Here is a 24,652-nt window from a genome sequence, read left to right as displayed (position 1 = left end):
ACAGATGGCAGGTATGTGAACGGGGAAAAGAGGAGGAGCTAGAAGCGTAGCTAGAGAGAGGGGCATGTCCATAAGTCAGTAAGTGTCAATGCGAGATGATAAAACACCACCAGGCCGGGAGAGGGAGGAGGCTTGTGTGACAGGCTTCTGAACTCGGCGCTGATGGAAGCCGAAGTCACACTGTGGCCACACGAGGATGACACACCAAATATTTCCTTCAGAATTTTTGTTTGTCCTCTTCCCTTTACGACTCCTCTGATTCACAGCAGGGCTGTTTGTAGCCCTGAGGAATATCATGTCTGGGTACAAGAAGCAGTGCTAATATGAGGTCCACATGAACAAACTGCACTCCCTTTAGGACACTGTCAGGGCTACTTCAGCGATGATGGATTTTGTGAACAGAGACGGTGCCATGTGGGCCCCCTTCATTACCAACTTACTGACAAAAAAAAAAAAATCTAACTTACCTGCCTATATTCCAAAATAATTTTGGGTAATGGATGAAGGTCTTGCAGAGCATTTAACTAAAAAATAAGAATAAATATCACCAATATAATTCCTTCATTTAATTTTAACATTCCAAACACTTATTTTCAGCTGGAAAAGTCCTAATAATAAATGGTCTATCTTGAGCATATTTTCCAAAATGAAGACTCATAATAAACTCAGTTTATCAAGTGTCTTAATTTTAATCCCTTACAGAATCATTATTGTACACTTGGGAGCTAAAGGCACTTCACATGAGCTCGGAAATAAGATTCCTCTTGAGATTTAAATTCCTGAAATAAATCCAGGGCATGTAAAGCACCATGTAGGACAGTAAACTAGGAAAATGCCTCCAAATGTGTAACTCAATAGTTTAGGACCCCCAACATCTGCATCACAGTTATCGAGCACAAAGTCAGGGAGGTAACACTGGAATATGACTATGGGTTTTAAATTTAATTTTAAAAAGTCAAAATACAACGTACATAAAGCACAAGATCATGTAAACACGGTTTGTTAAATTATCACAAAATGAACACACCTGGGTACTGCCACCCAGAGGGAACATCTCAGGTTCCCAGGCAGGCCTCTGGCCCTCCCCCAGAGGTAACCAGCCCCCTGGCCTCCACCACCAAGACCACTTATTCCAGTTTTTTGTTTGTTTGTTTTGCGGTACGCGGGCCTCTCACTGTTGTGGCCTCTCCTGTTGCGGAGCACAGGCTCCGGACACGCAGGCTCAGCGGCCGTGGCTCACGGGCCCAGCCGCTCCGCGGCACGTGGGATCCTCCCGGACCGGGGCACGAACCCGTGTCCCCCGCATCGGCAGGTGGACTCTCAACCACTGCGCCACCAGGGAAGCCCTTCTTCCAGTTTTTGAGCTTTGTATCAATGGGATAGGATAGGTACTCTTTGTGAGTGGGCTCTTTCGTCCAACATTCTGGTTTTAAGGTTGGTCCTTGTTGTATGATTTACTTGCACTGCTGTATGGAATTATTTGAATGCAGGACAATTACTTGCCCATTCCACCCCTGATGGACATGTGTGCTGTTTCCACTGCAGGGCTATTACAAAGAGTGCTGCTGTGAACATTCTGGTACACAGATTTTGGTTAACACACATCCATGGTTCTGTTGAACATGTACGTAAAGAGGAGAGAGGCGCTGGGTCACCTGTAGCAGAGCTGATACCAGCCAGTTCTCCAAGGTAAACACAATGGTTTTTGTCCCCATCAGCAGCACAAAGTTCTCCTTGTTCCACATCTTCGCCAACACATGTTCTCCTAGGTCTTAATTTTAGCCATTCTGGCAAATGTGAAGTGACATTTCAATGTAGTTTTAGTGTGTATTTCCCTGACTAATAAAGTCAGACATGATTCAAATGTTTATTGACCAATTGTATATCTCCTTTCATTAAACCCTGTTCATGTTTTTGTCATTTAAAATGTTGGTTTGTATGTCTTTTTCTTCTTGATGTGTAGGAATTCATTTTTCTGGACAGGGTTTTCTTTAGTTGGCTATATTTAGTGGAAATATCTTCTACCCCTCTGTGGCTTGTTCTTCTATTTGTTTAATAGTGTCTTTTTTTATTTATTTATTTTTTAAAATTTTATTTACTTTTGGCTGCATTGGGTCTTTGTTGCTGCACAAGGGCTTTCTCTAGTTGGGGCGAGCGGGGGCTACTCTTCGTTGCAGGTGTGCGGGCTTCTCATTGCGGTGGCTTTTCTTGTTGTGGAGCATGGGCTCTAGGCACTCAGGCTTCAGCAGTTGTGGCGCACAGGCTCAGAAGTTGTGGCTCGTGGGCTGTAGCGCGCACGCTCAGTAGTTGTGGTGCACAGGTTTAGTTGCTCTGCGGAACGTGGGATCTTCCCGGACCAGGGATTGAACCCGTGTTCCCTGCATTGGCAGGCAGATTCATAACCACTGCGCTACCAGGGAAGTCCAATAGTGTCTTTTCATAAATGGAAATTCTTAATTTTACTATTGCCCAATTGATCAATCTCTTCCTTTATGGCTGATGCATCTTGTGTCCTGTTTAAGGATGTTTAACTACCTCAAGGCCTTGAAGGTATTCTCTTATGGTATCTTCTACAATCTTTGTTTTACTTTTTATATTTAGATATACAATTCATTTGAAATTTATTTTTGTATATGGTGTGAAACAGGGGTCAAGATGCACTGGCCCCTTATGTAATGAGCCCTCCCTCTCAGAGAACATGCACTTTATACACACATGTGCAGGTCTGTTTGTAGATTCCCTATCCTGGACCATTTGTCTATTTGCTTATCCTTGAATTGACACTACTTCGTACTGATTAATTAATTCCTCATAATTTCTATTGCTTCATGATTAGTCTTGATATCCAACAGACCAAGTCCTTCAATAGTGCTTTTTCCCAAGACTATCTTGGCTCTTCTTAGTTGTTTGCATTTCCCTACAAATCTGGGATTCAGCTTGCCAATTTCTACCAAAAGTTCCTGCTAGGGTATTAGTCAGGATCATTCTGAATCTAAAAATCAACTTGGGGGAGAACTGATGACATAACTTTAATGTACTAGCATGAGCCACGGAACTGCATCACTCTCTATGTAATAGACTGAGGCCACGGAGTCTTGGCCAGCCATAGAACATAAACAGGAGGGCCAACACTGGTGTCCTCGGAGCAGGGCTCTACCCAGGGGGAGGACTCCTGCCTCGGTGTAATCCAGAACTGCAGTTTCTCAGAAAAGCTATCCCTAGCGGGATGAAAGTGCATGAAAATCTTAGCCAAGAAAACTGCTTAAGATCAACTAACTCTCTTTATCCTGATACCTTACTCACAAAATAACTTTCTAACCACAGTCTCCCTGTATATCTCGAATCGAGCTGTCTGAGAACACTTGAAAAGGATGAAGTGTTTGATCTCATAACGCTTTGGATAAAGCCCTGCCGCGCTGGTTCATGATCAGAGGCGGAGTGCCGTGGCCGTTGCCGCTCTACAAGCTTTATCAAACGCTCCCTCTGTTGGCTCCTGACCCCACATTCTTCTCAGCTCCCTTCTCTCTCTGTGGTCTTTCCATAGCCTCTGCTTGGCACCTCTTCTCTCTCTGACCCCTAAATGTCAGTTTCTCAGAGTTCAGTTCTGTGGTTATCAGTGCTGGCTGCTTCTAGAATTAGCGGGGGAGCTTCAAAAACATGTCTGGGGCTTCCCTGGTGGCGCAGTGGTTAAGAATCCGCCTGCCAATGCAGGGAACACAGGTTCGAGCCCTGGTCCCGGAAGATCCCACATGCCACGGAGCAACTAAGCCCGTGTGCCACAACTACTGAGCCTGTGCTCTAGAGCCCACGAGCCACAACTGCTGAAGCCCTCGCGCACCATAACTGCTGAAGGCCACACGCCTAGAGCCTGTGCTCTGCAACAAGAGAAGCCACCAAGATGACAAGCCCACGCACCACAACGAAGAGTAGCCCCCGCTCGCTGCAACTAGAGAAAGCCCACGTGCAGCAACAAAGACCCAACTCAGCAATAAATAAATAAATAGATAGATAGATAGATAAATAAGACATTATTAAGCAAGACTAATCCATAAAAAAAAAATGTCCGACTGGGCCACACAGCCCACAGACTCTGATTTTGTGGATCAGTTGTGGGCCTGGGCATGAGTGTTTTTCCAACGCTCCTGCCAGGGTAGAGGACGACCATCCCAGGGCCAACTACTTCCAGGTGTGCATCTCTAGCACAGGACTTCTCCTCACAGACCCAACTGCTCTGTATCGATGTTTTGTGCACACATCTGTCTTCACATGTCCAAGGCTGAACACTTGACCCCCAACCCCCGTAAACTGTTCCTCTCTTGGTTTTCTCTGGGCAGCGGCCATCACTATCTGCTCAGGTGCACAACTAAGGAAACCAGGAATTACTCTGCATTCACACTCATGTGAACTCACACTCAGAGAAGCTCCTTTCTGTTCTCAAAATGCTCTGAGCATGTGTTTGCTCTGCTCCATCCTCACTGCCATCGCCTGGACACTGAGCCAGCAGTGCCCACACTGCAGCGACAGCCTATTAATGGGACTCCTCCATTCTCCAACCAGTGACGAGAGTGGTCTTTTTAAAACATAGCTAACGCCTGTCAGAACGGCCACAATCCAGGACACCGACACCACCATGTGCTGGCGAGGGTGTGGAGCAACAGGAACCCTCGTCACTGCCGGTGGGAACCAGAATGGTGCAGCCACACTGGAGGACAGTTTGGTGGTTTCTTACAAAACTAAATATACTTTTACCATACAATCCAGAAATCAGGCTATTTATTTACTCAAATAAGATGGAAACTTATGTCCACGTGAAAACCTGAACACAAATGTTTTACAGCAGTTTTATTCATAGCTGCTAAAACTTGGAAGCACCCAAGATGTCCTTCAATAGGTGAATAGATAAATAAAACTGTGGTTCATCCAGACAATGGAATATGATTCTGTGCTAGAAAGAAATGAGCTGTGGAAAGACGTGGAAGAAACTTAAGTGCATATTGCTAGCTGAATCAAATCTGAAAAGGCTACATAATGTATAATTCCTATATGACATTTTGGAAAAGACAAAACTATGGAAACAGTAAAAACAGTGGATGCCAGGGGTTGAGGGGAGAGATGAATAGGGAGAACAGAGGCTTTTTAGGGCAGTGAAACCACTCTGTTCGATACTCTAATGGTGGATACGTGTCATTACACATTTGTCCAAACCCATAGCCTGTATAACACCAAGAAGGAAACCTAATACAAACTACAGACTTTGGGCAATGACGATGTGTCAGTGTGGGTTCATCAGCTGTAACAAATGTAGCCCCTGGTGGGGCATGTTGATGGTGGAGGAGGCTGTGTGTGTTTGGGCTGGGGAGGGGGTATATGAGACTTCTCCGTACCATCTGCTCAATTTTGCGGTGAACCTGAAACTACTCTAAAAAACAAAGTCTAATAAAAGCATATCTAAGCTCATAGTTGCGCCCTTACTTGAATTGTTCCAGGCTGTCCATCTCACCAGAAGACCACATCCCTTCCCACGGGGAGGGGAACAGGGAGGGTGAAGGGAAGTGGGAAGAAGGAGTCCTAATTTTGAACTGAGAACCATGTGCACATGTTGCCTAGCGCAGGTTCATCTTTTTAAATGTACAGAATAGTGTGACTTGTTCAGCTAAGTAAGAGATTAAAGTTAATATAATATGATTCATGTTGATTATGTCTTTGTGAAGAAAAATTCAGGGCATTGTCTGAATTCTGTGCACAGTGAAGCACCTCGACACCAGAGGAGAATCACATTTCCTCTCTTCTGTTGTTGGTTGTCTGGGAGAGCTAAGGAGTAGCAAAGGGAAGGGCAACACTGCCAGCTGGTGCCCAGATGGAGAATAAATCAGGCCAAGACCCCCAGCTCAGGTGCAGTCCGAGTGGAAACGTGTGCTTTCCCAGGTTCTGCCACCCCTGGGACTTGAGGGCACACTGCCATGTGGCGTTGAAACCCACTCCAGAGTCTCTCCAGCAAGGTGGGTCCTGCCCCTTGCCCTCGCTGTGCTCTGTGAACACACAGCCGACAGTTCAGCCCCAGCAAGTGCTAGTTCTAGGCCATTTGGTTCTGGGGATGTAGTGAACAAGTCAGATGAAGTCTTTGATCTGTGCAACCTACATCCTACTGGAACAAGCAAACAAGTGACTAGGTAACTTTATTTTTAAAAATTTTATTGGAGTATAGTTGACTTACAATGTTGCATTAGTTTCAGGTGTACAGCAAAGTAATTCGGTTATACATATACATATACATATATTCCTTCTTTTTTAGATTCTTTTCTCATATAGGTTATCACAGGATACTGAGTAGAGTTCCCTGTGCTATACAGTAGGTCCTTGTTGGTTTTCTATCTTATATATAGTAGTGTGTGTATGTTCATCCCAAGCTCCTGATTTATCCCTCCCCCCAACGTTTCCCCTTTGGTAATCATAAGTTTGTTTTCAATATCTGTAAGTCTGTTTCTGTTTTGTAAATTAAGTTCATTTAAATCATTTTTTAAAAATTAGATTCCACATATGAGTGATATCATGTGATATATACCTTTCTCTGTCTGACTTACTTCACTTATTATGATAGTCTCTAGGTCTATCCGTGTTGCTGCAAATGGCATTATTTTTTTATGGGTGAGTAGTATTCCATTGTATATATGTACCACAGCTTCTTTATCCATTTCTCTGTTGATGGACTTTTAGGTTGCTTCCATGTCCTGCCTATTGTGAACAGTGCTGCTATGAGCGCTGGGATGCATGCACCTTTTCTAACCATGGTTTTCTCTGGATGGATGCCCAGCAGTGGGACTGCTGGATCATACGGTAGTTCTCTTTTTAGTTTTTAAAGGACCCTCCATACTGTTCTCCACAGTGGCTGTGCCAACTTACCTTCCCACCAGCAGTGTAGGAGGGGTCCCTTTTCTCCACGCCCTCTCCAGCATTTTGGCAAGTTGTGTGCAGAAAACAAATCGAGGTGAAGGAATAGGTTGTGGCTGGGGGTCTTACTGTCACCTGTGACCAGAGGAGGACTTTCTGGAAGCAATGCTTAAGCTGACAATCAGAAGACAGCTGAGCACACTCCGTGGGAAGTTTCCAGACTGAGGAAGGAGCCTGTGAGAAGTGTCCTCAGTGGGGTGCTGGGAGTGAGGAGTGAGGGAGGTCAAAGAAGGGCCAAGTCCAGACCCAGGGCCTGGGGGAGGCACACTCGAGAGCTTGGATGTTATTCTAAGTGGCATGGAAAGCCACTGGGGGACTTCCCTGGTGGCACAGTGGTTGGGAATCTGCCTGCCAATGCAGGGGACATGGGTTCGAGCCCTGATACAGGAAGATCTCACATGCCGCCGAGCAACAAAGCCCGTGCGCCACAACTACTGAGCCTGCACTCTAGAGCCCGCAAGCCACAACTACTGAGCCTGTGTGCCACAACTACTGAAGCCCGTGAGCCTCGAGCCCACGCTCCACAACAAGAGAAGCCACCGCAATGAGAAGCCCACGCACTGCAACCAAGAGTAGCCCCCGCTCGCCCCAACTACAGAAAGCCCATACACAGCCACGAAGACCCAGCACAGCCAAACAAAAAAAAGAAAAAAAGGAAGCCATTGAAGTTGAAGGCAGGGGATCAACATGACTTTTCTAACACTTTTAAAAGATCATTCTGCCTGGATGTGACGAGTCACCAGCAGGGGTAAGCTCACTGCTGGCTCCCAAGGACCAGGAGGGGGACACTGACCAGGGTGGGGAAGACTTGGGGAAGAGGGAAGATGCGAGGCCCTCTCGGGAGCAGCGTTCCCCAGGGGTGGGCGTTCACTCGGTGACTGATGCCTGGGCCCCGAGGGCCAGGTGTGGGGACAGTTGGCAAGCGTGGTGCCCCGCCAGGGCTGAGACGAGCAGGAAGTGCGGGGCTGGAAGGGCAATGTGCACAGAGGAGTCTGGAGGGAAGCGTTCCTCGGCTGCAAAATCCAACGCTGAACAAGGCACAGAAAGGATAAGCTGGAGCCTCCACAGCCGGCCCTCAGCAGAGCAACACGTGTCCTCTCGCCCACTGGCCAAGCTCCTCGCTGCAGGCTTCCAGCGGTATCATTATACTCACGGGGTTCTGAATAGCTATTCACACTCTGCCATTTGATTAAAGCAGCATCTCACTACACCCTGTCTTTTAAAAAATGCATTCCTCTCAAGGGAAGGGCAGCTAAATTTTTCTAAAACAAACTTGGGGAAAGGAGAAGACTGATGACTTTTCCCATTTCCAGTCTCTTATGAGGGCATGAAACAAAGAAGTCATGACTACATTGTCAAGAATTTGGTTTCCAGAACAAAGTTCCATCAAATTATCCTCTGCAGGAAATCAAGGCAATTTATCGCCTCTGGAAAACTGTACCATAAGCCTCTTTGTCCTCCCTTCATAACTGAAGGGCAACCTTGGGGTGGGGGCACCTCTCCTGCCGCAGAACGGAAGTGATGGAACAGAACTGCTCCGTGGTGGCTGCTGCCGGCTTGTGCCACCACAAGGAGCACGGGGCTCTGCAAGGGACTCGCACGTGGTGGGAGGTGCTATTGTCTCGGAGAGTGAGGGGACACTTGTCGACCCTTACCACGGCTTCTGATGTGGACGGGTGTCTCCGGAGCCCAGTTTTGGGAAGAGTCTCCTGTGGACGCAGCAGGTGCAGCTGCAGCTTGCCAAACAGGATCTGCAACAAAAGCCATTTCACGTGATGAGCGGGTCCCAGATTTGAGAGGACCTGAACATCACTATAACAGAGTTAAAGCAGCCAGCCAGAGGGGACACACCTGACTAGGTGTGACAAAATGCTTAGATTCTGATTCAGTACTTTTCTTAGATGTAAAGGCTTTGAAGTAATGAATCTCAATGTGAAAGACATGAACAAGTTACATACTTTTCAGATGATCACATAAAATAATGTTTATAAAATCAGAATAAATCTCCCTCTAACCCCTGAACAGGAAGTATATTTAATAAAAGAACTGAAATTTAGCTTTACCTCTCGAAGCTGATTACTGCTTGTTATAAGAAACTGTTCTCCTGCAACAAAATGGGCTTCTTGCTCCAGTTCCTTGAGACGAGACTATGAATGTGACAGACACAATGTTATTAATAGTTTTCACAACTTAAGATTATTTTTCTCAACATGAGATCTTGCAAGAATAAAAAATAATCTAAAATTTACCAAAATGGACATTACAAAATACATATTTTGACTCATGATGCAATACTCAGGCTCAGAATCACTCTCTTAAGTGCAGTGGACCCAAGGAAACAAACTTAAAGAAGTAAAAACAGTAAATAACACACCAAAATGAAGGAGGGAAAGAAGAAGGAATTCTCCAGCAACATTATGACAAGTAAACGGATGCAGCATCAAATCATAAACCTCAAAACTTCCAAAGTATCCCAAGGCAGAAGAGCTAGGACCAAACTGCATGGTGACCACAGTGATCATGATGCAGGACATTCCCTCCCAACAGAGGAGCAGCTGCAGCGGAAACAAGCAACAACGCTCTGAACAACCACACAAACTGGGGCACAGCCCAGGACGAGGGGTGGGCGGCATGCAAGGCCCAGGTGGGAAAACAGCTGATAAATACGGTGCTGATATGAAACAGCTGATAAATACGGTACTGAGCAGAGCAGTAGGACATGCTGAATTTATGAACCCCTCACCCCCTCACCATTTTGGTCAGAAGAAAAGGAGAACATGACCAGGACTTTTAAAAAATTATTATAGGGACTTCCCTGGTGGCGCAGTGGTTAAGAACCCACCTGCCAATGCAGGGGACATGGGTTTGAGCCCTGGTCTGGGAAGATCCCACATGCCGTGGAGCAACTAAGCCCATGAGCCACAACTACTGAGCCCACGAACCACAACTACTGAAGCCCACGCACCTAGAACCCGTGCTCCAAAACAAGAGAAGCCACAGCAATGAGAAGCCCGTGCACCACAACAAAGAGTAGCCCCTGCTCACTGCAACTAGAGAAAGCCCGCGCGCAGCAACGAAGACCCAAGGCAGCCAAAAATAAATACATAGATTTACATATTTAAAAAAATTATTATAAAAGAAAAGAGAGAGCAGACTGTAAATCAACCAACTCTGAGGAAATATCATCTGCACTCTACCTTTATCAGACAAGAACTGCCTTTCGGCTGAAATACTGAAAGACGTTTACAAATAGGAGCAGGACAAGTACGATACAAAAAACTAGCACTAGGCAAAAAGACGAACCCACAGACAATGGCCTCAGTTAAGGTATGCCAGAATTCTATAGTCAAGGGAACAAATGATGAAAAGAAAAACAAGGAACAAAGCATGAAAAAACAGATAATGGGGACTTCCCTGGTGGTCCAGTGGCTAAGAGTCCACACTCCCAATGCAGGGTGCATGGGTCTGATCCCTGGTCAGGGAACTAGATCCCACGTGCCGCAACTATGAATTCGCATTCTGCAACTAAGGAGCCCACCTGCCGCAACTAAGACCTGGCACAACCAAATAAATAAATAAAATATTTTTTAAATGTGTTAAGTGGCTTTTTCTTATTGACAGGAGTTATCTATAGAGTCTGCATATGAGTCCTTTATCACACGCATTGAAAGTACAATCAAAATCCCAGCTGGTTTTTAAAAAGTAGATCAGAGAATTTTATATGGAAATGTGAAGAACCTGGATTGATAAATACCATGTGGAAGAACAAAGATGGAAGACTGTAGGATATCAAGACATATTATAAGCCTACAGTAACTAAGCCAGGGAAGTATTAGCACAGGGACAGACACACAAAACAAAAAAACAGAAAAGAGTCCAGAAAAAACCCCACACATACACAGTGTCCTGATTTATGACAAAGACACTACTGTAATTCTTAGTGCAGGAAACAGTGGCACTTTTAATAAATTGTGCTTAAATGAATGGAAATCCATCTGGGAAAAATCTTAACTGTACTTTATACCATGCAGAAAAATTAATTTGAAGTGGAGGATAGGCTTAAAATAATACAGCTTATACAAGAAAACACAGGAGAATATCTTTACTAGAGGTCAGACAAAGAGTACTTAGCACACAAAAATTCTCAAACATTTAAGAAATGGTTCACTGGACTTCATGAAAATGAAGAAATTCTGTTCATCAAAGGACATAGCTATTGAGAGAGTAAAGAGACAAGCTGTAGACAAAGACAGGGCCAGACAGTAAATACTTCAGACTCTATGGGTCACATATGGTCTCTGTCACATATTCTTCTCTACTTCTGTTTGTTTTTTAAAAATTGTAACAACCACTCTTAATTTCAGGCCATATGAAAACAGGCCACAGGATGGATTTGGCCTATAGACCACTGTTTGTCAAACCCTGGACTGGGAGAAAGTACTTTCAATATATCTTACAAAGGACCCACATACAGAATATATAAACAATTCCTATAAGTAAATAAGAAAAAGCTGACATAAACTTTTAAATAGGCAAATTCTTTGAAAAATTGGATCACAAAAAGAATATATCCAAAATACCATCAAGCGTATGAAAAGGTGCTCACTATTATTACTTATCAGGGAAATGCAAATTAACTCCACAGTGAAATGCGACTACAGACCCACCAGGATAGCTAAAGTGAAAAAGACTGACAGTACTGTGCTGGTGAGGATGTAGCAAATGGGACTAGAAAATGTTATAACCAATTTGAAGGGCTATTTGGAAGTACCTACTATCGCCAGATATACGCATACCCTGTAACCCAGCAATTCCACTTCTGGATAGAAAACCAAGAGCTCTCTTATCCACCACAGGTGATAGTTACACCACATGAATAGTCGCAGCCACGGCGATCACAGTGCCCAACAATGGGAGAGGGTGTAAGGAGATTATGGCACCTTCTTACAATAGGTGCTACAAGCAATTTTCATTGGCATGCACTTCTGCTACATTCAACCAAACTGGTGAATCCCAAAGACAGAATGTAAGCGAAAGGAGCCAGAACCAAAGAGCCCATGCTGTGTGGTTTACATGAAGCTCAGAATCACCAAGGACAGGGTCAGATGAATGGCTATCTGGGGGTACAGACTGGGAGGGGACAGGAAGGAGACTTCCGGGTGCTGGAAATATTCTATACCTTGATCTGGGTGGAGGTTACAGGGATGTGTACGTATATAAAAATACGTCAAGCGGTACACTTAAGATTTGTACCAAGCAGATTCAGGGAAGATGGCAGAGTAGGAGGCACCTGTGAGGTGAGACTTCATCTCCCACCTGGACAGCAACTGCAGGGGAAGAACCCTCTGATGTAATCGTCTGGGAACTCTGGAGTCTGCTGATGGCTTCCAGGGGAAGCCTTGGATGGTAAACCACAGTTCATTTTGGTCAGTTTCAGCTCTTGGTACCATAGAAGCTACCCACCCCACCTCCCCCAGACAGGAGGCCCGAGGCCAGGAGGCCATGCACCTGTTTCTGGAGCAGCCTGCCCACAGCCTGCAGGAACTGGTGGGGCAAAAAAGACCCTGTACAGATATTGGAGGCCTCTGCTCTGATCACTGATTGCTGCTTCTGATCACAGAGGTGCAGATGAACAGGCCATTGTTGTTGCACTTCCCCCATTATTGCAAGACCCTCTCCCTCCAGCTTAAGTGACTTCCAGGGGACTTAAAGGGCTAGTGCCTTTTTTAACCCCTCTGCATTTTTTGCTTTTTCTCCTTTGAAGCCAGATATTAAAGACAAGGACATTCAAAAATAACTTCACATACATGGGGAAAATTAGAAAGTGACCGTGCATGCCAAGGAAAAGGCTCAGAAAAGAACTGTGAAGACCTTAGGTTTATACAACACAGAGACAACCTGCAGCAAATTAAAAAACCCAAGACAATAAACAGAAACAATAACACACAGAAAGAGCAAACTGTGGGAAAGGAGAGAATCTGATTTCCAGAGTTACCACATTATTAGATCCAAATGTCCAATGTTCAACAAAAATATCACAAGACAAACACAGAAACAGGAAAATATGGTGTATTCAAAGGAAAAAAAAACCCAGAAACTATCACTGAAAAAAAAGACCTAATGGCAGATATATACCAGACACCTTTAAAACAACCATCTTAAAGATGCTCAAAGAACTAAAGAAGGGTGTGAAGAAAGTCAAGAAAACAATGTGTGAACAAAATAGAAATATTAATAAAGAGACAGAAAATGTAAAAAGAAACTAAAAAAGAAATTTTTGGAGCTTAAAAGTATGATAATTGAAATTAAAAAGTCACTTGAGGGTTCAAAGGGAGATTTGAGCAGGCAGAAGAAAGAATCAGTGAACTTGAAGAGAGAATAATGAAAATTATTGAGGCTGAGGAGCAGAAAGAAAAAAAATATTGAAGAAAAGTGAACAGAGCTTAAGGGTCCTGTGGGATACCATCAAGCAGACCAATCCACACACTGTGGGAGCCCCAGAAGGAGAAGAGAAAGAAAAGGATAGCAAGAATATTTGAAGATATAATAGCTGAAAACCCCTCAAAAATTTTTTTACATCTTTATTGGAGTATAACTGCTTTACAATGTTCTGTTAGTTTCTGCTGTATAACGAAGTGAATCAGCTATATGTATCCATATATCCCCCATGCCCTCCTTCTTTTTTTAAATAAATTTATTTGTTTGTTTGTTTATTTATTTTTGGCTGTGTGGGGTCTTTGTTGCTGTGCGCAGGCTTTCTCTAGTTGTGCAAGTGGGGGCTACTCTTCGTTGTGGTGAACAGGTTCTAATCGTGGTGGCTTCTCTTGTTGCGGAGCACGGGCTCTAGGTGCACAGGCTTCAGTAGTTGTCGCTCACGGGCTCTAAAGTGCAGGCTCAGTAGTTGTGGTGCATGGGCTTAGTTGCTCTGTGGCATGTGGGATCTTCTCATACCAGGGCTTGAACCCGTGTCCCCCGCATTGGCAGGCGGATTCTTAACTACTGCACCACCAGGGAAGTGCCCTCCCTCTTGAGCCTCCCTCCCACCCTCCCTATCCCACCCTTCTAGGTGGTCACAAAGCACCAAGCTGACCTCCCTGTGCTATGCAGCTCCTTCCCACTAGCTACCTATTTCTTGCTGTGATTTATGTCATAGAGTGTTCTGCCTATGTTTTCCTCTAAGAGTTTGATAGTGTCTGGCCCTAATCCATTTTGAATTTATTTTTGTGTATGGTATTAGGGAGTGTTCTAATTTCATTCTTTTACATGTAGCTGTTCAGTTTTCCCTGCACCACTTATTGAAGAGGCTCTCTTTCCCCCACTGTATATTCTTGCCTCCTTTGTCAAAGATAAGGTGACCATATGTGTGTGGGTTTATCTCTGGGCTTTCTATCCTGTTCCATTGATCTATATTTCTGTTTTTGTGCCAGTACCATACTGTCTCGATTACTGTACCTTTGTACTATAGTCTGAAGTCAGGGAGCCTGATTCTTCCAGCTCCGTTTTTCTTTCTCAAGATTGCTTTGGCTATTTGGGGTCTTCTGTGTTTCCATACAAATTGTAAAATTTTTTGTTCTAATTCTGTGAAAAATGCCCTTGGTAGTTTGATAGGGATTGCATTGAATCTGTAGATTGCTTTGGGTAGTAGAGTCATTTTCACAATGTTGATTCTTCCAATCCAAGAACATGTTATATCTCTCCCTCTGTTTGTGTCATCTTTGATTTCTTTCATCAGTGTCTTATAATTTTCTGCATACAGGTCTTTTGTCTCCCTAGGTAGGTTTATTCTTAGGTATTTTATTCTTTTTGTTGCAATGGTAAATGGGAGTGTTTCCTTAATTTCTCTTTCAGAATTTTCATCATTAGTGTATAGGAATGCAAGAGATTTCTGTGCATTAATTTTTTATCCTGCTACTTTACAAAATCCATTGATTAGCTCTAGTAGTTTTCTGGTAGAATCTTTAGAAAACTAAAGATGAAAACTCCTCAAATTTGATGAAATACATGAATACAAACATCAAAGAAGCTCAAAAACTTCAAGTAAGATGAACTCAAAGAGATGAACATGAAGACATAATATAATCAAACTTTCAAAAGACAACGACAAAAGAGAATTTTGAAAGCAATGAGAGAAAAGTGTCATCACATACAAGGGATCCTCAATAAGATTATCCTCAGATTTCTCATCAGAGACATTGGAGGCCAGAAGACAGTAGGTTAATATATTCAAAGTGCTAAAAGAAAAAACTGTAAACCCAAAATCCTTATCTGGCAAAACTGTCCTCCAAGAGTGAGAGAGAAATTAAGACATTTCCAGATAAACAAAAGCTGAGGGAGATGTGAACACTACACCTGCCCTGGAAGAAATGCTCAAAGAAGTCCTGCAAGGTGAAATGAAAGGACACTATACAGTAACCTAAAGCTAAATGAAGAAATAATGATCTCAGTAAAGGTAAATACGTGAATTATAAAAGCCAGTATTATAACTATTTGTAACTATACTTTTTGTTTTCTATATGATTTAAGAAAAAAACAATTATGAGTATAAAAGTTAGTAGTACTGTAACTTTAGTTTGTGACTCCAAATCTTCCTTTCTACATAATTTTAAAAAATTATTAGTTTATATTTTGGGACCCACAATGTATAAAGATGTAATTTTGTGACATCAATAACTGGAAGTGGGGGGACAGAGCTGTAAAAGAGCACAGTTTTTGTATGTCATTGAAGTTAAGCTCATATAAATTCAAATTGGAGTGTTATAACTTTAGGGTGTTAGATGTCATCCCCATGGTAACCACAAAGAAAAAACTATAGAATATATACAAAAGGAAATGAGAAAGGAATTTAAACATTTCTACAAGAAATCAACTAAACACAAAGGAAGACAGTAATGCAGGAAATGAAGGACAAAAAAGCTATAAGGCATATAGAAAACAAATAGCAAAATGATAGAAGTCAGTCCTTCCTTATCAGTAATTAATTAAATGTAAATGGATTAACTCTCCAATTGAAAGACAGAGATTGGCAGAATGGATAAAAAACCATGGTCCAACTATATGCTGTCTGCAAGAGACTCACTTTAAATTCAAAGAGACAAACAGGTTGAAATTGAAAGGATGGAAAAAGATATTCCATCCAAATATTAATGAAAACAGAGCAGGGATGGCTGTATTAATATCAGACAAAATAGAACTTAAATAAAAACTGGTTACAAGAGACAAAGGATGACATTATATTTTCAATACAGCAAGAAGATATAATATAAGCATTTACATACCTAATGACAAACCATTAAAATATATGAAGAAAAACTAACAGAAATGAAGGGAGAAATGGATAGTTCTACAGTAATAGTTGGGGACTTGTATACCTCACTCATGATAATGGATAGAACAACTAAACAGAAGGTAAGTAAGGAAATAAGAACTTAAGCAATGATAAACCAACTAGAGCTAACAGACATGTACATAACACTCTACCCGACAATAACATGCACATGGGATATTCTTCTCAAGTGAACATGGGATGTTTTCCAAAATAGACTACATGTTAGGCCACTAATTAAGTCTCAAGAGATTTTAAAAGACAGATATAGAAAGTATCTTCTCTGACCACAGCAAGTTGAAGTTAGAAATCAATAACAAAAGGAAAACTACAAAATTCACAAAATTGTATAAATTAAACAACACACTTTTAAACAACCAAAAGATCAAAGAAGAAATCAAAAGCAAACTTAGAAATTACTTAGAGATGAATGAAAACAAAACCACAACATACCTGTATATGGGATGCAGCAAAAGCAGTGCTAAGGAGGAAATTTATAGCTATAAATGCTTATATTAAAAAACAAGAAAAATCTGAACTCAATAACCTCACTTCACAATTTAAGGAACTAGAAAAAGAACAGACTAAACCCAAAGATAGCAGAGGAAGGAAATAATAAACATGAGAGCAGAGTTAAATGAAATCGAGAATATAAAAACAATAAAGAAAATCAATGAAACCAAAATTTGGTTCTTTGAAAAGATCAACAAAATTGACAAACCTTTAGCTAGCTAGACTAAGGAAAAAAGAAAAGGCTCAAATTACAAAAATCAGAAATTTAAGTGAACAATATTATGATCAGGGAATTTCCTGGCAGTCCAGTGTTTAGGGCTCTGCACTTTCACTGCCAAGGGCCTGGGTTCAATCCCTGGTCAGGGAACTAATCCCACAAGCCTCACAGTGAGGCCAAAAAAAAAAAAAAAGAAATTACTATCAATTTTACAGAAATAAAAAGGATTATCAGAGAGAACTATGAACAACTGTACACCAGCAGAATGGATAACCTAGATAAAATAGACAAATTCGTAGAAACATAAAACCTACCAAGACTAAATCATGGAGAAACAAAAAAAACTGAATAGACCTGTAACTAGCAAGGAGACTGAATCAGTAATCAAATCTCCCAACAAAGAAAAGCCCTGGATGCAATGGCTTCACTGGTGAATTCCAGCAAACATTTAAAGAAAGAAGTAGTCCAATCTTTCTGAAAATTTTTCAGAAAAACTGAAGAGAAGGAAACACTTCCCAACTCACTTTATAAGGCCAGCATTACCCTGACACCAAAGCCAGACAAACACACTACAAGACTACCTATCAGTATCCCTTATGAACACTGATGCAAAATTCCTCAACAAAATGCTAGCAAGCAGAATTCAGCAGTATATTTAAAGGATTATACACCATGACCAAGTGGAATTTGTTCCTGGAATGCAAGGATGGTTCAACATACGAAAATTAATCAATGTAATATGCCACATCAACAGAATGGATGGGGGAAAACACATGATCACCTCAAATGATGCAGAAAAAGCATTTGACAATATATAACACCCTTTTATGACAAAAACACTCAGAAAAACTAGAAATGGAACAAAACTACCTCCATATAGCAAAAGTCATTAATAAAAAACCCAGAGCAAGCATCACACTCAGTAGTAAAAGACTGAAAGCGTTTCCTCTAATGCAAGGATGTTTGCTTTCACCACTTCTATTCAACGTGGTATGGAAGTTCTAGCCAGAGCAATTAGGTAAGACAGAGAAATAAAAGGCATCCAAATTGGAAAGGAAGGAATAAAATTATCCCTGTTTGCAGATGACATGATTTTATATATACAAAACTCTAAAGATTCCACAAAAAAAAACTGTTAGAACTTTCTGAACTCAGCAAAATAGCAGGATACAACATCAACACACAAAAATCAGTTTCATTTCTACACATGAACAATCTGAAATGGAAATTGCAAAAACAATTCCATTCACAATAGTATCAAAAAGAGTAAAATACTTAGGAATTAACTTAACGGAGGAGGTGAAAGACTTATATGATGAAAACTATAAAACATTGCTGAAAGAAATTCAAAAAGACATAAATAAATGGAAACACATCTCATGCTCATGGATTGGAAGGCAATATATTAAGATGTCAGTACTAGTCAAAGTGACCTACAGATTCAATGCTATCCCTATCAAAATCCTAAAGACACTTTTTTTCAGAAATAAAAAAAATCCATCCTAAAATTCGTATGGAATCTTAAGGGACACCAAGTAGCCAAAACAATCTTGAAAAAGAAGAACGAAACTGCAGGACCCACACTTCCTGCTTTCAAAACTTACTACAAAACTACATAATAAAAAATAGTGTGGTATTGGCATTAGGACAGATATACAGACCAAGGGAATAAAATACTGAGCCCAGAAATAAACCCTTGCATATATAGTCAGATGATTCTGATAAGGGTGCCAAGACCATTCAGTGGAGAAAGGACAGTCTTTTCAATAAATGGTGCTGGGAAAACTGGATGTCCACATGCAGAAAAATGAAGCTGGACTCTTACCTAACACCATATACAAAAATTAACTCAAAATTCATCAAGGACCTAAATGTAAGACCTAAAATAATAAAACTCTTAGAAGAAGAGAGGAAAAACACGTCACAGCATTGGATTTGGCAATGACCTCTTGGATACACCACCAAAGGCACAGGTAATAAAAGAAAAAAATTTTAAATTGGACTTTATGAAAATTAAAAATTTTTGTGCATCAAAAGACAGTATCAACAGAGTAAAAAGGCAACCCATAGCATGGGAGAAAATATTTGAAATCATATTATCTTCATAAGGGATTAATATTCAAAATACAGAGAGAACTCCTAAAACTCAACAGTAAGAAAAACCACCCAATTCAAAAATGGGCAAAGGACTTGAATAGACATTTTTTCCAAAGAAGACATAAAAATGGCCAATAAACACATTAAAAGATTCTCAGCGTCACTAATCATTAGTGAAATGCAAATCGAAACTACAATGAGATACCACCTCATACACGTTAGGATGGCTACTATCAGAAAACAGAAAACAATAAGTGTTAGCAAGGATATAGAAAAAATTGGAACCCTTGTGCACTGTTGGTGGGAATGTAAAATGGTACAGGGGCTGTGGAAAAAGTATGGTAGTTCCTCAAAAAATTAAAAACAGAATTACCACAAGATTTAGCAATTCACTTCAGGTTATATGTTCAAAAGAACTGAAAGCAGGATATCAAAGAGATATTTGTATACCCATTTTCATAGCCCGTATTCACAATAGCTAAAATACGGAAGCAACCTAGGTTGCATCCAACAACAGATGAACAGATAATCAAAATGTGGTATATACATACGATGGAGTATTTTTTTAAAAAATATTTATTTCTTTGGCTGCATCGGGTCTTCGTTGCAGCGCACGGGATCTTCGCTGCAGCGCACGGGCTTCTCGTTAGCCGTGGCATGGGGTTTTTCTCTCTTTAGTTGTGGCTCGGGTTCCAGAGCCCATGGGCTTTGTAGTTTGCAGCGTGCAGGCTCTCTCATTGAGGCGCGCGAGCTCAGTAGTTGTGGCGCACAGGCTTAGTTGCCCCGTGGCACGTGGGATCTTAGTTCTCTGACCAGGGATTGAACCTGCGTCCCCTGCATTGGAGGGCGGATTCTTTACCACTGGACCGCCGGGGAAGTCCCTACAATGGAGTATTATTCAGCCTCAAAAGGGAAGGAAATTCTGCAATATGCTACAACATGGATGAACCTTGAGGACACGATGCTAAGTGAAATGAGCTGGTCACAAAAAGACAAATACTGTCTGATTCCACTTATATGAAGCACTTAGAGTAGTCAGAATCATAGAGACAGAAAGAAGAGGGGTGCTTGCCAGAAGCTGCGGGGGTATGGGGGGGAGAATGGGGAGTTATTGTTTAATAGGTATAGAGTTTTAGTTTTATGAGATGAAAACATTTATGGAGATGGATGGTGGTGATGGCTGCACAACAACATGAATGTACTTAATACCACTGAACTGTGTAGTTACAAATGGTTATGATGATAAATTTTATGTGAAGTGTACTTTATCACAATAAATTTTAAAAGATTTGCACTATTGTGTATAATTTCTTTCTCAATAAAAAAATTACATAAAAAGAAAAAATCAGTTGCAGGTTTATAAACCTAAGTGTGAAGGCTAATGAAAATAGCTTCAAACATAACACATGAGAGTATTTCATGAGCTTGAAGTAAGGAAAGCTTTCTTAAACAAGATGCAAAAAGCACGAACCATAAAGAAAAAGATTGATAAATTGTGCACTACATTAAAAATTAAGAACTTCTGTTGGTCAAAAGACCCCATTAGGAGAATAAAAAGGTAAGACAGAGAGGGCAAAGGTATATGTAACCGGCTTGTAACCAGAATATATATCAAGATGTCCTAAAAATCAGAAAGCGATAGATAGACAAAAACCTCAATATAAAAATGGGTAAAGGGCTTCCCTGGTGGCGCAGTGGTTGAGAGTCCGCCTCCCGATGCAGGGGACACGGGTTCGTGCCCCGGTCTGGGAAGATCCCACATGCCGCGGAGCGGCTGGGCCCGTGGGCCATGGCCGCTGAGCCTGCGCGTCCGGAGCCTGTGCTCCGCAACGGGAGAGGCCACAACAGTAAGAGGCCTGTGTACTGCAAAAAAAAAAAAAAAGGTAAAAATTTTGAGCAGATCCTTTACCAAAGAGAAACTCCTAATAGCCAACGATGAAGTAAAAGCTATTCAACCTCCTCAGTAATCAGGACAATAGAAACCAACATCATAACAAGATACCATTACGTCCTCACCAAAATGGCTGTACTAAGAGGCCGGTGGACCCGTGCGAGGGAGGATGCGCAAAGACAGAACCCCGTGTGCAATTCTGGCAGCTGTGACTTTGGAAAGCAATTTGGTGTTGTCTGATAAAGCTGCACCAGCAGCCCACCCTGCCTTGTACCCTAAGAAGCATGTGCCCACGGGCCCAGGAGATGTGCTCAGGGGTGCAGCACAGTTTGTAATGCCTGCAAACTGGAAATGACCCTGATGCCATCAACAGTGGGATGGAGTCCTTCAACGGAGGACAAGGCACCAAAGGACATGGACTAGAAGCTGAGACACAGGGGCTGAGTGAGAGAGGTCAGACACCACCGCTAACTTACAGTTCCTTCAAAAGGAGAGATGACTATATCACTTAGGTTTTGAAGTGGAAAACTGTAAAGAAACCCAACAACGTAACGACTATAAAAGTCAGGACGGGGGTTGCTTTTGGCAGCAGGAAGAGGGTTCTGATAGGGCAGGGCAAGCAGGGCTTCTGGAAATTCTCTGCTTTGACCTAAGTGATGGTTATACCGGAGTTTCCTTTAAAATAACTTAAGTGGAACTTTTAATGCATCTTTTTTATGCATCTTTATGCATCGCTCTGTATTTTTTATTTTTCACAGTTAGAAAACTTTGATTTTGCTTCTTTAAAGAATCCAAGAAATGTCACCAACTACAAGGGGCAATGTCCTTGCAAGAACCTAAGTTTGGAGAAGGTCAGTGGGTATCCATTAAACCATGCACACATCCACATGGAGAGCACCCAGATGTGACGCTTGTTTCAATCCTTTCAAAGCGTGGTACTCCGCTGCAGGAGTCAGAGATAGGAGGAACAGTGCCAACATCAGTCTGGGACAAACAAGGAAGGGAAGAAAAGGAAAGTCACCCGAGAACTGCCAAGGGGACCAACTCATCAGACAGGAGAGAGCTAACACATGCAAACAGTCTGACAGAAGAATGTACCCCAAGAAGTGCTGAAGTCCTCTTCATCTCTTCCTTGTTCACCTGAATGCTGTGGCTTTCCATCACTGTGATTCAAAACCAAAGCAGATAAAAATCTGTACTGTAGCAACAAATCGTTTCTGAGAAAGACTGCAGTGCCAGGAGCAAGCCTCATCCCCCGATGAGGACCAAGATGACAGTGCGAGCTCGGCAGCGTCCATGAGGGTCAGTACTGGAGCCCAGCAATGGTGGCAGTGGGCATGGGGACACTCTGGATGGAGAGTCACCCCCGGCCACTCAGCTGCCATGCTGGGCGAGGCTCTGCTCTCCCAGGTGCCCAGCAGGACAGGGCGGGTCAGGGGCTAAAAGCAAAGGCAGAGCAGAGCCTGCAACAGTGCTTGCAGGGGGTTCTCACGAAGCAGAAGGGTCCATCACACCAGGACCAGGACAAGTGCTGACCTGGAAAACATCCAGACAGGCCTCCTCCCCCCACCACTGCTCTCAGGGCTGTGGGAGTCCGGCAGAACACCTGCAGAACAGGCAGTACAGAAGCGATACCACGTGACCCAGATGTTAGAACCTTAGAGTCCTTCTAGCCCAAGAGGTGATGCGGTCCAATCCCTCTTGTTAGAGAAAGGGAAAGTTAAGGGCTCACTACCTCTTCGGTGCCCATATGATGCACTGCCCACCCCAAACTAAGCCAAGAGAAAACAGTCTTCCCAAAAGGTACAAAGAACTCTCTAGAAGGATGACTGGGCATCATCTTTAGGGTACCTTACCTGCCAAAATTGGTATCAGAGGAAGCTCCAAAGTACAAAACAGTTGCCATAAACCGTAAACCTGTTTCATAGGAAGAAATGACATCAGTGTTACTTTTAAACTATTATTCCTACCTGCGTTTGCTGAACAGCCTACTTAATTTCATTGAGCAACTCCTCTGGTGGGCATGGTTGGTTCCCCTATCCTCCTTCCTAATAAAATCCCTATTTTTGTCAAGTATCCTATTTTATTACCAAGCCCTAGTAGAGATATTCAGAAATACCTGGTAGGACAAGTCCCACTCCCAATTTTCTTTAATCTTTCTTATTTTTAAGTGTGATTTAGGTATTTGTGGACTTTTAGTCTCCCATTTTAATTTCAAAATAGGTTTTCTGAATTCCCAAAAATTTAACTAGAATTTTCCTCGATTTTGCACAGACTTTATAAATTAACATGGGGAGACGTGCACCACCTTCATCTACTCGGATCACCTCCCATGCTCTTTATCAGGGTTTCCATCTGAGAGCCCTCTGCCTCGTCTGTCCTTCTGCTGTGCCCTCACCTTCTCGGCTGCCCCTAGGACCCATCCTCTGTCCTGCTCTTGGCCCTGGAAGAAGGGTAGATGCCCTCCAGGCCACATCAGCTGGGCTCCTTCTCTGCCCTCGGGCTGGTTCTGCCCATTCAGGGGCAGGAGGAGAGGGAAGCGGGTTTCCCCTGCGCCACCCCACGGTGCACTTCTGGCCCCAGTCCTTGGCCTGCAGCCACCACTTCTGGCACCCAGCTCCTGGCCAGCAGCCCCCTGCAGGGCCACTGCTTTCCCAGGGTCCCTGTAACAGCCCGCCCTTTGAGCCCAGAGGTGGAAAGCTTCCAGCCAGTGCCTGCCCTGCAGACTTCTCCGTCCCTTCTGGCCCCCTGACTCCTGCCCTTGCTGTGGTTCACAGCGCCTTCACTCAACCCTTCCTGACAGGTCCTTCAAATGACCTCTGCTTCCCAATGAGACTGAGTGGAGCTGTGTCCATCACTACTAACTGAAATAAACTCTTAGCTTTTACATTAACTGCAGAGTTAGAAACATTCCAATTGAATTGAGTCTTTAAAAAAAGTTACAATTATTGTCAACCTATAGAAAACATTTAAACATTTTCAGGTCTTATCATCTGGACTGCCCTTCTATGAGTGATGCGCAGGTTCACTTGGCCTCAGAACCCCGTTTCCTGCACAAAGACACTGAGGGTACTGTTTCCTGTGAGCATGGTTGCGAATGAAAGACAGCCCTTGGACAGTGAAGTTACAATGAAATGCCTTGCCTTGAGCTGGGAACAAAGGCCCACCGTAAGTCTGTAGAGCACCCTCAGGTCCGCATGTACATTCTGATTCTTTAAAAGATCAAAAGAATTCAACATTAGGCACATTTGGCAGCAACGTTCATCACAATCTAGGAAGCGGCAGTGTTTCCTCGGCAGAGAGCACACATCTGGTGCCGCCACCCATCGCCTCAAGCAGAGCAGTTCCCACACTTCGGAAGATACTTTTCAGGCAAATTCAAGCTACCTATTGCTTTCTTACTTTCTCCCCAACCCAGTTTTCCTCATTTTACAGGAAATGACCCACAAAGGAGCTAAGTGCCCAAGGTGCAAAGATCGCATGGTGGTAGAGACAGACCTGGCCCCTCGGCTTGCCCCTCTACCCACCGTGGGCGTCTGGGAGCCAGTGCCTCGTCCACACTCACCGCCGGTCCCCGTCCCAGACACACACAGAGATCCTGGGAGGTGGGCCAACAGGGTCTGTGTCCAGCTGACCAAGAGGGCGGTGGTGAGCCGCGGCCCCG

At 42.9% G+C, this 24,652-nt stretch overlaps 1 protein-coding gene across 1 annotated transcript in view; it reads right to left on the bottom strand.

The window, feature by feature from the left end:
- The window catches only part of LOC132426202 (HAUS augmin-like complex subunit 3), a 171,408-nt gene that overhangs the window by 94,089 nt on the left and 52,667 nt on the right, over positions 1 to 24,652 (bottom strand). The window contains exons 9-14 of the mRNA XM_060013084.2: positions 24,132 to 24,200; positions 22,845 to 22,905; positions 22,087 to 22,151; positions 9,012 to 9,095; positions 8,604 to 8,699; positions 468 to 524 (exon numbers count right to left, since the gene is read on the bottom strand). Of these exons, the coding sequence (XP_059869067.1) occupies positions 468 to 524; positions 8,604 to 8,699; positions 9,012 to 9,095; positions 22,087 to 22,151; positions 22,845 to 22,905; positions 24,132 to 24,200 (432 nt within the window). The remainder of the gene's footprint in view (positions 1 to 467; positions 525 to 8,603; positions 8,700 to 9,011; positions 9,096 to 22,086; positions 22,152 to 22,844; positions 22,906 to 24,131; positions 24,201 to 24,652) is intronic.

Source organism: Delphinus delphis, chromosome 5 (assembly GCF_949987515.2).
Source record: "Delphinus delphis chromosome 5, mDelDel1.2, whole genome shotgun sequence".
NCBI classification, from domain to species: domain Eukaryota; kingdom Metazoa; phylum Chordata; class Mammalia; order Artiodactyla; family Delphinidae; genus Delphinus; species Delphinus delphis.
This window is presented reverse-complemented; position numbering and strand designations above follow the sequence as displayed.